Source organism: Dipodomys merriami, unplaced genomic scaffold, assembly GCF_024711535.1.
Source record: "Dipodomys merriami isolate MVZ:Mamm:240054 unplaced genomic scaffold, mDipMer1.0.p SCAF_5, whole genome shotgun sequence".
NCBI classification, from domain to species: Eukaryota; Metazoa; Chordata; class Mammalia; order Rodentia; family Heteromyidae; genus Dipodomys; species Dipodomys merriami.
Genome location: NW_027206068.1, coordinates 52,270,598 through 52,284,224, shown reverse-complemented (window position 1 = coordinate 52,284,224; position 13,627 = coordinate 52,270,598). Strand labels below are relative to the sequence as shown.

At 38.2% G+C, this 13,627-nt stretch overlaps 1 protein-coding gene across 2 annotated transcripts in view; it reads left to right on the top strand.

Moving 5' to 3' along the window:
- The window catches only part of Cttnbp2 (cortactin binding protein 2), a 121,713-nt gene that overhangs the window by 81,081 nt on the left and 27,005 nt on the right, over nt 1–13,627 (top strand). For both annotated transcript variants that reach the window (XM_069996627.1, XM_069996628.1), the window contains exons 9-12: nt 2,565–2,682; nt 9,320–9,595; nt 11,275–11,370; nt 12,957–13,036. In XM_069996627.1, the coding sequence (XP_069852728.1) occupies nt 2,565–2,682; nt 9,320–9,595; nt 11,275–11,370; nt 12,957–13,036 (570 nt within the window). The remainder of the gene's footprint in view (nt 1–2,564; nt 2,683–9,319; nt 9,596–11,274; nt 11,371–12,956; nt 13,037–13,627) is intronic.

The following is a 13,627-nucleotide window of genomic DNA, read 5'->3' as shown; positions in this document are numbered from 1 at the left end:
TGTCTCTGTCCAGTTTCAGGCTCTTGGCTTGGTTCCTGCTTCACTTTGATTTTCTTTCTGGATCTTTGTACTTCATGTTTCTACTTAATCACCTTGACTCTGGCACCCTCCTTAAAAGAGCATGGCAGAGGCTGCTTATCCCTCAATTTCTCTTTTGCCCTTTCTCTAAATAATAAAGCCATATATCTCTTCTCTGGACCCATGGTTTGCCAACAGAAAGACTGTTCTACAGCCTCTACTGCAAGTTACTGGCCATGAACCTAAGTTCTGGAAAATGGCATGTGGTGAAAAATGAAGCTATTTCTTAAGTCTTTATTTATACCCTAAGTAAACTCATCCATTTCGATTCTTGGTTAGGACCCCCTGCTCAGGTCCCCATGATAAATACGACAGCATGTGTCGTCAATCCCACCCACCAGGAAAGAGATGCCTTTCTTCATCTTTCCTCTGAGTCCACCACAAAGTAAAAAACTACTGTTGTCACATCTACAGCCCCCTTTTGTAACTTAGATAAATACTCCCCAAGCCTCCCATCCATGGCACAACTGGGAGGTGGTAGAAGCTTTAAGAGGAGAAGCCTATTCAGAAATATTCTTGTCTTCTGGAGCATGATCGTGAAAAGGTGCTTAAGTACGTTACTCATGGACTTGTAATGAGATCTAAATAGTCATTGAGTCAGTTATGCACTGTACAACATTTCAGTCACTAGTGGACCTTATGGGACCTTGAGGGTGCCATAAGATTGTGTGGCCTAGTGGCATTGTAGGCATCTTAGTTTCTAGAACATTCTATGGTGGTCTACAATAGGAAATCACCTAACCATTTCTCTTTGTCATACAGTATATGACTGTTCTTGCAATGTGTCAGAACTGTGCCTGGAATATCACAAGTACTCAAAATGGTTGCTATCATTGTGTTGAGTAGCAGTGAGGCCAGTTTTCACCAGCTTTGAGTCCTCCAGTGAGCCAGCACAGCACTATAGAATTTGCCCTTGTAGCAATACTTACATATTCATTCTCCTCATAGACATGACATTTCACATTTATTTCAAGACTGCCTATATTATTGCTAATTTCCCTATTTGAGTATAATAAAGATTATTATTGAAGGTTAAACATTAGTCTTAATTCAGAAACTGTACAGACTTTTGCATTTTGTCACTTGTTTTTTCATTTGATTATTTTGATTATTTGATTATTTGATTATTTTAAGATTATTTTGAGATTGGCAATATTTATGTGTTGTAATACTTCTTCAGTAAACTGGCTAGTAATACTGTGTTCTAAGTAATGATGGTGATTTTGATCTTAGTAAATTGTTATACTATAGAGAAAATCTACAGCAAGATTGTAGAAGGCTTTAGCAACTGCTTAGTTTAATTTCTATTGTCAGAAATGTGTGTGCGTGTGTGTGTGCACGTGTGTGTGTGTATGTGTATGCATGTGTGTGCTGGAAAAGACATTGGTTCTTTGTTCCTTTTAATTGATTGTGGTCTGCTCATGTTTTCTTCTTGTTGATATAATAGAGTTCCAAAGTCAATATCCTGATGTGACATCCTGCTATTAAATTATTTTAAAAGTATGCATATATTCACACATACATACATATATTTTTCTTAGTTTTCATTTGGAAAATTAAGGCAGACTATGGTCTTTGAGTTCACAGTTTCTGACTTGCTTGGAATGATTTCTTCAAGCATTCTGGTAGAAGAAAATATTAAAATCAGAAAGAAGCATAGCTTCAGTATCTACTAGACATGTATTTTTCACATATACTCTCAGTTGACATGATGTTCATATTTTTCATATTTTAAAAAAAGAGCAGCATAAGATCTTGAATACAAATGTGCTTAGGAGGACTTGGGGCAGAACTGTTGTAGTTGAGCACCTTGCACTAACCTTATCAGAAAAGCCAATGGCAGTCGAGAAATCAGCATGGAGCATCCAGTTACATGTACCAGAAGTCTTGCTGTTTTATAAGCACCACATTACCACTCTCTGCTGAAGTCAATTCATTCTTTAAAAAAAATTATTTTAGAGATACTGTACAGAGGGGTTACAGTTACATGAGTAAGGTAAGGAGTACATTTCCTATTGAGCATTGTCACCCCCTCCTTCATTTTTCACCTATTCATTCTTAATTTCACTTGTCAACTGATTGAGTAACAAGCTAATCATTTATTATTTGAAACCTAAGAGTCTTCTGTGAGAGCACTGACTCAGTGAAATGAAGCATTCTCTGGGCTAGACCTGAAGCTCCATGGTAGAGTGCTTGTCTACTGTGAGCACAGAAAGCCTTGGGTTCCATTCCCAGCACCATAGAAATAATTACAGCTAGATAATGAAGCAGCTTGATCTTACTTTAATAAATCAGAGCTCAATTTTTATATCATAGTTGCTAGAATTGAAGTAAGATTTCTTTCCATCTGTGAATTCCTTCCTTCCTTCCTTCCTTCCTTCCTTCCTTCCTTCCTTCTTGATTGTGTTGTCACAGGCAGTTGACTGGATGCTTGCTATCTGACTCACTTGGGTAATAATGTATAATACTGCTTTTTGTCATTACAGAACTGCCTAGAAATCTTGTGTAGGCATGGAGGTCTGGAGCCTGAAAAGCGAGACAAGTGCAACCGGACTGTGCATGATGTTGCCACTGATGACTGCAAGCATCTGCTGGAGAATTTGAGTGAGAGACATTCAAAGCTTTTTCTTCATCCTTTTTCTACCCAGTGGGATCCCTGGGACACTAGGAAAAATATTCATGCAACTACAATTTTCTTCACCTCTTAACTTCTTTTAAGTTTTAGCTGCTGCTGCTGCAAAAAAAAAAACCCAAACATTCTATTGATTGTAATTTTTTTTTCCATGTAGAATGACTTAACAGAACTATTAGCATTCAAATACTGCTAGGTCATTTTTTTGTTTTGTACTGACTGACTTAGGAGAGCAGTCTAAAGAATGATTGCCTTTTCTTCTTGCTTAGATGGTCTTTCAAGACTGCCAGGTGAGAAATCCCTGCTGTGAATTCTGTATCCACTGATCATATGAACCAAGCAAGTGGGTTGCCTACTTCTTTCTGTAGATAATTGATGAACTTTTGAGTCCCTTCCAACAGGGTTTATGAATATGGATTGCTAAATGATACAAAATGTTGTCACTTAAATTGATTATCACCCAATTCAGCTGTTTCACCACCCAGTTCAGTAATCCAGCATTAAGATATGCAGAATGTTAAAAGTTAAATAATGTTTTAACCTACAATTTTATACATTGATTTGTATTCTGTGTGTATAATAATACATTAATGGAAAGATGTGAGTCATAGAAATTCTCTTTACATCTAAAATTTTGACTATAAAATGGCTTTCATTATCAATAGAACCCAGCTTTTAAGGCTTTAAACTTTTGGATCTCTGTTCATTGGAATCTTCATTCATCAGAAACAGTCCTTACTAAATAGCATTTCTCTATGATACTAATAGTAGTGAGAGATTTCTCATCATCTTTTATTTTCATAGACTGAAATTAACCTAATAGTGTATCCAGTTTTCTATTAATCTGAAAACAGCTTTGCTATAATATAGTAAAAGTATACTTTTTGATAGTAAACATTTAAAAAGTAATTATTGCTAACTTGTTTATTGGATGTGGAACATAAAACTATTGGCTTTGGAGAAGCACAAGTGGAGAGCTGAATAGATGAGACAAAGAAGTGCATATAACATTTAATATTAGATTTACTAGTTTGTTTTTATAGTTGGTGGTAGATTTACTAGTTTGTTTTTATAGTTGGTGGTAGTGCTTGTTGTTGGTGCGGTACTGGGTTTGAACTCAGAGCCTACTGCCTGCAAGTGCGCTACCACTTGAACTCTTCGCTCAGCCCTGTTTTGTTTTTGTTATTTTTCAGGTCTTGTGTTTTTATCTCAGGTTAGCCTGGACTGTGATCCTCCTATTTACACTTACTGCATAAATGAGATAATAGTCATGTGCCACCCTGCCTAGCTTATTTTGATTGGGATGGGTTCTTACTGTTTTTGTCCAGAGAGTATCCTGAAACTGTGATCCTCCAAATCTCAACCATTTCCAAAGAGTGAGCCACCACTCCTGATGAATAGTATAGCTTTTTTTTTTTGTTTTCCTTTGTTTGCTTTATTTTGAAATAAAGTCTGGCTGTGAGGCCCAGGCTTCCTCAAACTCTCAGTCTTCTGCTTCACCTTCACAAATGCTGGGATTATAAATGTGTGCCATTGTGTGCAGTTTTCATTGTATATGACAAGTGAAGAAGAACTAGTTAGATTCTTGACAGTGCATATGATTTTCATGGTGTTTTAGAATGAGGTAGGCAGTTCTGCGAGGGAGAAGTTAACTTCTAAGACCAAGCATTAAGAAGTTTGCATGTATCAGCACTCAGGAGCCTGTTCAGGAGGATCATGTGTTCGTGATCTAAGGTATATAGTGTACTTGAGGCCAGCATGGGCTACGTATTGTAAATATTGTCTGTCAACAAACTAAAGAAATCTAAGCAAAAATACAATGAGAATCAATAAGAGAAAATGTGTCTGAAGTTGGATCAAGACAATAATGAAGGAAGTGGTACACAATGAAGAGAAGGATGGATATGTCCAAAAGTAAGGATTAAGAAGACGTTAAGAAATAAAAGACTGACATGAGGAAACTAGATATAGTTTCTGTCTCAGACATTGGCACAATTTGGATGATTTGGGGAAAAGTCCTTATACCTAGATACCATACCCTTCTTTAAAGTCTGCTTCATCTCAAGCTAAGTACTTAATCTTTCCTGACTCAGTTTGTTGTCTGTCACCAGAAGTTCATAATTACTTACACCTAGCAGCAGAAGTGTGGATAATTTGTTAGTCTTTCTAAGACTTACAAGTTTGAAAATCTCATAGAAGGAAAAAAGGAGGATATTGTTTAGATGAAAATATGACTTCCCTAAGACCTACAGTAGAAGCTGAAATTTACTATAAAGATAGTCCAGATGAAAAGAATGTATCAAAAATCCCATCTGTCTTCATTTATTCAGCACATGTTTTTTTTTTATCCCTTGCCTCAGTTTATAAGCTAAAGCTGCTCTTGCACATGTGTGCCAGGACATACAAAGATGTTAACTGGGATCTTGTTAGCAACAGGAGACAATTGAAAACATTCTAACTGGAAATCTGTTGTGCATTGGGTATGGCTAATCTTTAAAAAAATAGAAAAGTTCACTCTTTGAAGTTCTCAAAAAGTACTTAAATATTGATCTATAAATCACTAGATACACTAGAAGTGTCCATGGAAAGAGAAAAGTTACAAAAGGATACATAAATAATACCATCTTGTATAAAATTTCCAAATGATAACTCTAAGCCTTATAGTTATTATGAGTACCTCTAAATGAGGTAGTTCAGGAGGAAGTGAGAAAATTAAAATGAGGATTGAAAAGCTAGACTAAGAGCCATAGAGTCTTTCCCTGTGAGCCAACAAGGACCTGGAGGCATTGGAGAGTGTAATCTTTCAATCTGCAGTGCTGGGAAAAGGAGGAAGGTGAGTGGAATATAGCCCAGGGTCAAGTCATATAAGGCTTTGACTTCCTTTTAACACAATCCTATGGGCAAATTTTGGCTTAGTCCTGAGTGTTGTCCAGTAAATGAGGAAATGAGAGATCAGTAATGAAGAAATACTTTCTTCCTATAGAATTCCCTAGAGGAGAAGGGATTATGACTGTTAACAAGTAGAGAGAAGGAAGACCCGAACTAACCAGGCCTGAGATCAAGCCTGGAGAAGAGGGGCATGGTTGTGTTAAGTCCTCAGTGTGGTATTAATCAACTGTGATGTGTAGGGTGACAGAAAGGGATACTAAGGCCCAAGCCTAGACATACCTATTAAGGGCAGAAGAGAGAGAGAGAGAGAGAGAGAGAGAGAGAGAGAGAGAGAGAGAGAGAGAGAGAGAGAGAGAGAGAGAGAGAGAGCATGCACTAACGACCCACAAAGAACAACTAGAAGAATTTGGCAGGAAGAAAAGTCAGAAAGCAATGATGTAAACAGGTCTAAAGGTAGAAACTTTCTGAGAGGAAGTAGTTAAGGGTCCCATTTAAAAAGTAGAGTCATTTCTACTTGACAATTAGGAAATTGTGAGTTACAGGGCGAGAAATTTCTAGCAGCTCTGTAAGCAGAGGCTGATTGTTTTAAATTATGAATTATGTGAAGAGGTAGTGGAAAACACAGTTGTAGAATCGTACCCTTTAATGTATTTATTGGGCAAATAATTATTTAGTTCCTAAATGTGCCAGTGACTACCTGAGCCACATGGGATACATCAGATATTTTTAAGACTGTCATCACAAAGCTCTTACTCTAACACTACAAGACAGGAAATGAACAATAAATGTAAGAAATCTCGATATTATGGTATTGTAAAATGGTAAGATGAGCCATGACAGGAACTAAGGGATATTGTGAGGGAAGGTAGCTTTGCATTTTTCAATGGTCATTGAGATAGCTTTACTGGTAAAACATTTAAACAGACTTGAGGGAAATGAGTAGGGATGGTGTTTAGATATTTTGGTGGGAATATCAAGTGGGAAGAGCCATTAAGGTCAGAGGTGCTGTCCAAGGAGCTTCAAGATGGGCAAAATTATTTGGTTCAACTCAACATGGAAAGCAAACAGGAAAAGAGGATTGGGTGGAGACCTGATCTTCATGGAATTTATAAATCATTGTGAAGACTTAAAGTAGCCACACTGGTGACTAGTGTGATGTGTGTTTTAACAATCACTAGTTGTTTGACCAAGGATAGACGGGGCAGAATCAGGACCATCTCCAAGGACATGACTAGTGTCCCATGTGATGTCTCAAGGTAATGTCTCAGTCTAGGATTGTAGCAGATGAGGTGTAGTGAGGAGTACTCCAGGTTATGAAGATGCAGAATTGAGGCTCAGTAGAACTTCCTGATGGACATGAGAAACCTAATTGCAAGGGAAATCATGGATGACTCCCAACACCTGGCAGCCTGGGGTTACCATCACCCGGGAAAGAGAAAGCTGTTAAGGTTGAAGCAGGCTTTGCTAGTGAACAGCAAGACTAGGGATTTTTAGGTGTATGAATTGGAGAGGCTTGTGAGGCCATCTGACCCAAGTCAGCAGGAAGTGTGCAGATGAGGATGAACTGGGGGTAAAACACTGAGAATTGGCATTCAGTTGCTGATATTTAAAATTCATGGAACTTGATAGGATCAATAAGGGAGTGAACACAGAAAATAATCATTCTCAACCACTGCCATTAGAAACTCTGGAAAAAGTAGAGGGAAAAGGAAAAAATATGAAAGGAAAGAGCCAGCAGTGAAGTGTGGGAAATCAAGTAGCACTCTGTCACCATCCAGAGAGGTCACTTAGGTCAGATTCTGTTGATAACAGAACCAACAGTTAAAACATGGAACAATAGTTAGCTGGCTGAAGGAAAAAGCCATTTTATAAAAAGATTATTAAAGGACACACCTTAAACATTTCATTTCAGCATTAAATCATAAAAAGTAATTCTTTCACCAACTTTTAGAAGGTTTTTAGTGTGCTTCTGCTAACTGAAATTCCATATCTTTGAATAAAACATACCTTGAATGCCTCTTGCCCACAATTTCTAATGTTTGAGCATTTAAACATCCTTTTCAAGCAAGCTAAAAGTAGTATCCAGAGATTATTTTTCTAAGTTTGTATAGTTTTCTCATAATGAATAGATGAGATTTTCACAACTCCATTGAATGTTTATGAAGTACTCAATTTAAGTTAAATAAGAGTAAAGTCAATTCAATAGCATCATTTTATAGTACTATATGTACATAGATATTGACCCTTATGATCTTCTCCTAAGGAGATCCTCCTTTGTTCTCACTGGGTGAATGTTTAGAGTGCTGTTTAATTAATCATGTCCAAATGTAATTATTTGTCTTTTACTATCCATTGGGTTTACTTGTAGATTTATGGGCATGTTCTAAGTATTACAAATGAGGGAAACTCTCCAGCCTGCGGTTTTTATTGTACTTTTTGTGGAGGGTTTTACCCCCTCAAACCCCCTCACTTTTGGCCTCGTTTTTACTTAAATTTTATTTTTTAAATGCATAAACTGATGAAACCTGACTTTACTCTTTTTTTTAAAAAAAACTTTTATTGTAAGGGTGATGTACACAGAGGTTCCAGTTACGTAAGTCAGGTAATGAGTACATTTCTTTTTGACTAGTGATCTCCTCCCACATTTTCTCCCACTTTCCCTTCTGAATCCCCTCCCTAGTTGCAAAGTAAAATTCCAACATATTTTCTAGTGAGTATCACTGTTGCCTTGATTCACCCTTTGTCCCAATGTTTCTATGATTCTCCTACTCTTCTCCAAATTAGATAAATAGATACAAGACAAAAGGGCACAGAAATCAAAAATAATAACAGCAGGGAATAAACCAAAGCATCAAAAAAGGAAAGAAAATAAATAACGGATAACAATACAGTAAAAAAAAACTTCTTGTTTCAATTTCTTGGAGTTCATTTTGATTAGCATCATTTTATATGGTCCTATGCTATTGAGCTCTTTGTAATCCTATGCTAAGACTATCCTAGCCATAATGTTTTGAATTTTTATTATCAAGTTGATGTTATGAAATTTTATTAAGTTCACTAATTATAGTAATGAGTTCAATGGGCAGAGAAGATTTGTGGCCAAACACTAAAAAATTCTTAATAAACTTACGATTCACTTCACAAGAATTAGAAGTACATGGGGTGTTGCTGCCACAGTGGAGCCTCTGAGAGGGATTCAGAGCTTACTGACCCATATTAGTGAGAACTGACTTGCTCATGACATTGTCTATAAACGTAAAAAGAATATAGAAAATTTAGTTAAGGAAGGGCGCTAGTTTTCTCAGAAGTTTCTTTTTAATGACTTAGTGAAAGGAGTCAATGAAATTAAAAAGACTAAAAGATACAAGGAAAGAAAGAGTTCATATAATATGCCCTTAAAAAACTGAGAAGAAATTGGGAGAGCGAAGTTTACTCCACTATAAGAAGATTCAACTTGATGTTATTTATAAAGAAAAATATATACATATATTTATTTGTTTGTTTATTTGGTGGTTTTAAGACAGAGAGGGTCTCATTATATGGACCCTGAGCAGACTCTGTTTCAGCCTCTGAAGAATTGAGATTACAGGCATACACCACCATGTGAACCCTTTGTTTTATTTTTAAAATATTCAAATTTGTTTATATAATAACTCTGCTGGGGGATATTTTTCCCTACCAAATCTTTTTAAACTTCTATTTCTTTTATTTCTTTAACAGATGCTCTTAAAATACCCTTAAGGATTTCCGTGGGTGAGATCCCACCAGGCAACGGTGGCTCAGATGACTTGGAATGCGAGAACACCGTATGTGCTTTAAATATCCGCAAACAGACATCATGGGATGATTTTTCAAAAGCAGTGAGTCAAGCTCTGACAAATCATTTCCAAGCAATCTCTGCTGATGGATGGTGGAGTCTGGAAGACGTGACACTTAATAACACCACTGACTCCAGCATTGGCCTCGGTGCAAGCAGCATACGATCCATCACTCTAGGTATCCACCATCCTATAATGAAGAGAGTGTTTGGTGTCTGAGTTCATTTCTGTTTGTGGGCTTCATAACGTAGTTTATGGATTAAGCACATTCAAAGCTCACATGTGGCAGCTGAGTACTCACAATGTAGCCATTACATAATGCAGCCTGTTAGTATAAAAATGCTTTTATGCCTCAAATAATAAAGAGCCTGAAAGCCTTTGATGAGGCTTTGTGATTACACTTGCTATTCTCAATAAATGCAAAAAATGATCCACACACACAGCTGCTTGCTAATGCACAAATTGTGAACACAGCTCCAAATCTGTCTTCAGGCTGAGCCAGGGGTCCTGCAGTTCATTTTCACCTTACCTCCAAGGTGAGGGTCCTGATGAAGGGGAGCTGGAAGACATGCTTTAATGAAGATGTATCCAAAGTTCCCACATAGGATGGGTCAGAGTGAAAACTGTTGGTTTCTACTTGTTAGCATAAAAACAGATTGAACAGAATTTAGGAAGATATGATTTGCCTACTGAACAAATAAATGTTCTGTAAGTGTTTTCCCTCTTGGACAGGAGAACTAAGATCTATGAGGCACCTTCTTTGCTAGGTCTGTACTGCTGGGTGATTTATGAACAGTCCTTACCCAAGCTTCTAGATAGATATTAAAGGATTTGCTTAGTTAGATAGCTAATGCTCAGAGCAGTCAGGAATAAAGTCATTTTCTGATAGGAAAGCTTATGCACTTTCAATAGCCCCATGTTGGAAAGGAAAAGCATGAGGAAAAGGCAAGCTTTCAGAATTATCAGCTTCTATCACAAGGTCTTTTATCCTGTCTGTCTGTCTCTAATACACACACACACACACACACACACACACACACACACACACACACACACACACACACACACACACACACACACACACACACACACACACACACACACACACACACACACACACACACACACACACACACACACACACACACACACACACACACACACACACACACACACACACACACACACACACACACACACCCCTGCAATAGTTTTAAGAGTAACTATACTTTTATGGGCCTTTGGTATATTATTAAAAGTATCATTATGGACTGTTACGTTATTTTAAAAATAAAATTAGAAAAATAATTCATAAATGATTACCAGATACATGGTTTTCTTTTTCACACAGTGGAAATCATGGTTCTCAGATGGGTCTGCTACCTGCTCACATGCACCAAGCTTTGGCAAGAGGCACATGAGTTCCAGGCCAGCCTGTACTATACACAACAAGCTTTAGGCCAGCCTGGGCCATCTAGTGAGATGCTGTCTCAAACAAACTGTGAGGATGCTTGCATGATTCTTAGCTCCTGGATTATACCCTTCCTGCCTGGAATCTAAAATTGGCTAGAAAGAGCCACAGAGATTAGATCATAAAGGCTTTGAGTACCAAAGTGTTCGGACTTCATGAAACAGGCATTCGAAGAATCATGGAATGGTTTTGAGACTTCAAACCTTTTGACTTCCAACAAAAATTTCTGTAGGGAGTTTAAACCCTTGTGTGACCCTTTATGGGTTCCATAATGATACAGACTGTGGAGTCCTGAGAGTCCTCACAGGAAAAGAGCTTATGTTTTTGCAAAAAAAGCCAAGCTTTAATTTGTGCCTAACATTTTACTTCATCTTTTTTTGAACTAGGAAATGTGCCATGGTCAGCTGGTCAGAGCTTCAGCCAGTCTCCATGGGACTTTGTGAGGAAAGCAAAAGTGGAACAGGTCACCGTACTTCTGTCAGGTAATGGTGTTCTTTACTTAGGTGAAGAGCCAAGTATTTTCCACTTCCTAAACCCCAGGTCTTTGTCTTCTAGCCACACACATGGTGACTCCATTGTGGAGTAACTAGATGTTTTCTGAAACCTTTGATTTCAGGGAGCTAAACACAGACGCCATGTCTCTGACACCTGTCAGAGATGGCTACCCTGCTTATGGGTTCCATTCTCTTTACATTCTTCATTAGAAACAACCCGAGGCCAAACTGACATGTTGAGGGCAGAGTGAGAGACACTATTAAAAGAAAGATGTCTTTTGTTACTGTCAAGTACAGTGTATGTTTAGCATCATGGTACAGGCTAAAACTCAGTAAGCACTTACTATTTAAAATTGTGTTTATATTTATAGCTTTGCACAAATAGAAACTCACTTAGTCCTCATAGCAACTGAATAAGATATGTTTTCTGTTTTTTATTTTCTATGTGAAATTGAGGCTCAGATCAACTCTCTGACCTTAGGTTTCGCTATGAGTGAGGTGAATATGTATGTCTAGTTTTATAACCTGATTTCTAAAGCACTACTGACTTCATGGATTTTCCATACTTGAGGATGGACTTTAAAAAATTAGTCTCAACTAAAAGTTTTCTTTTGGTGTTTGAAATGTACTTACTGCAATTTAAAAACAAATGTAGAGAATCCAACATAGAAAAGTCCTTCATTTTCAGTGATATTGAGGGAATGGCTGTGGTTGAGGTGAGCTGGAGGCCTCAAGGGAGACCATAGACTTGTATGTTAATATTGGCCAGGGCTAAATCTTTCTGAGGACCTGGACTATCTATAATAACTCTGGCTTGCAAACAATAAGATATTGAACCCAGCTATCAGCAGACACCAACCACAGAGTTGGGGCTGAAATCTGGAGGCCCTAGCTGTGATTGCTAGGGTACAGTACAAGTACAGCAGTATTTTCACAGAGGCAAAGCTACCCTGATGCTTCGTGGCCAAATGTCAGCACTGTCCACAGAAATTCACCAAAAAATACTTTTTTCCTTTTATCATAGGTTTGAATTCTTTCCCTCTATAAAATAAAGAGTTATAAGGCAGAAGAAGTGGGAGCAGAGGAAAAGTTAATTTGAAAATAAGAGTAAGATGTCTGGGAAACTGAAGGAAGCCACTTAGCTACTGGTGGGTTGGTACAAATGACAACCAGGACTCCTGGCTGGGAGGGCCACCTTATGCTGTTTGAAGTACTGTCCACTCGCAAGGGCATGGGTTAGAGTACAGACAGAAGTAAGGCACCCAGTAATTGGTAAGCCCAGCCTCAAGGGTCCCTTTATTATAGCCCTTTTGGTTGGGTCACAGATTTCCTTACCCCAAGTTGGTCTGTTTCAGGGTTATTTCATCAGGTTTTTATCTGGTTTCCTGACCCTTCAGGAAGAGGAGGATCTTGGGCAACCTACCTCTGCCCGAGGGTTCCCAGGAAAAGGAGGAGGTAGCACCCCCACCACGTCTTTCCCCTTCTGTCTCTCTCTCTCAGGTTCTGTTGTGCTTTGATTGTGGATATTAAACAAAGAAGAGCCAACTTTTCTTCTGTGAATTTCTTTCTTTTAGGTCCCCAAGAAGGCTGCCTTAGTAGTGTGACATATGCATCCATGATTCCTCTCCAGATGCTGCAGAACTACCTCAGGCTGGTAAGTTGGCACTGCCAAGAGACCTTCACCTCCCGTCCCTGTTCATCCTTGCCCTGACAATTGTTTTTTCCAGTCCCTTCTCTGCCATCATTTAAGGCTAGAATTGTGTTCTGCTCCAGGAATTTGTTGCCTATACCCAGAGATCAGCATAACATAATTACTGATTTGGGAGTGAGCAACTTGTCCTACTTTAACAAGGATTTACATCAAATAAATGATCATCAATATAGGAAGTGATGATCTGTACGTACCAAGATGTCTTACTGTGAACTTACATAATTTAATATGCTGACTGACATTGGTTAAAATATCTCCATTTTTATAAAACCAAAGTAGTTAGAGCTTACACAGAACAAAGTTTGCTTTTCTTGCATGCTATAAGCCGGCAGCAACTGAGAGGTCTGGGGAACGGGAAGAGGCAGGGAGGTGGACTGCTCCAGGGTCTCAGTTCCTTCTCTGCTTCGCTATTCTCAGGATGTAGTTTACATCATTCGGTCAGGAGTCCTTTTTCCCACACCCAGTCCCTAGCCTGAGACAAGAGAGCCTGAAGGGCAAGCCCCCTTCTTCCAGGGATATTATGTATTTGTCTAT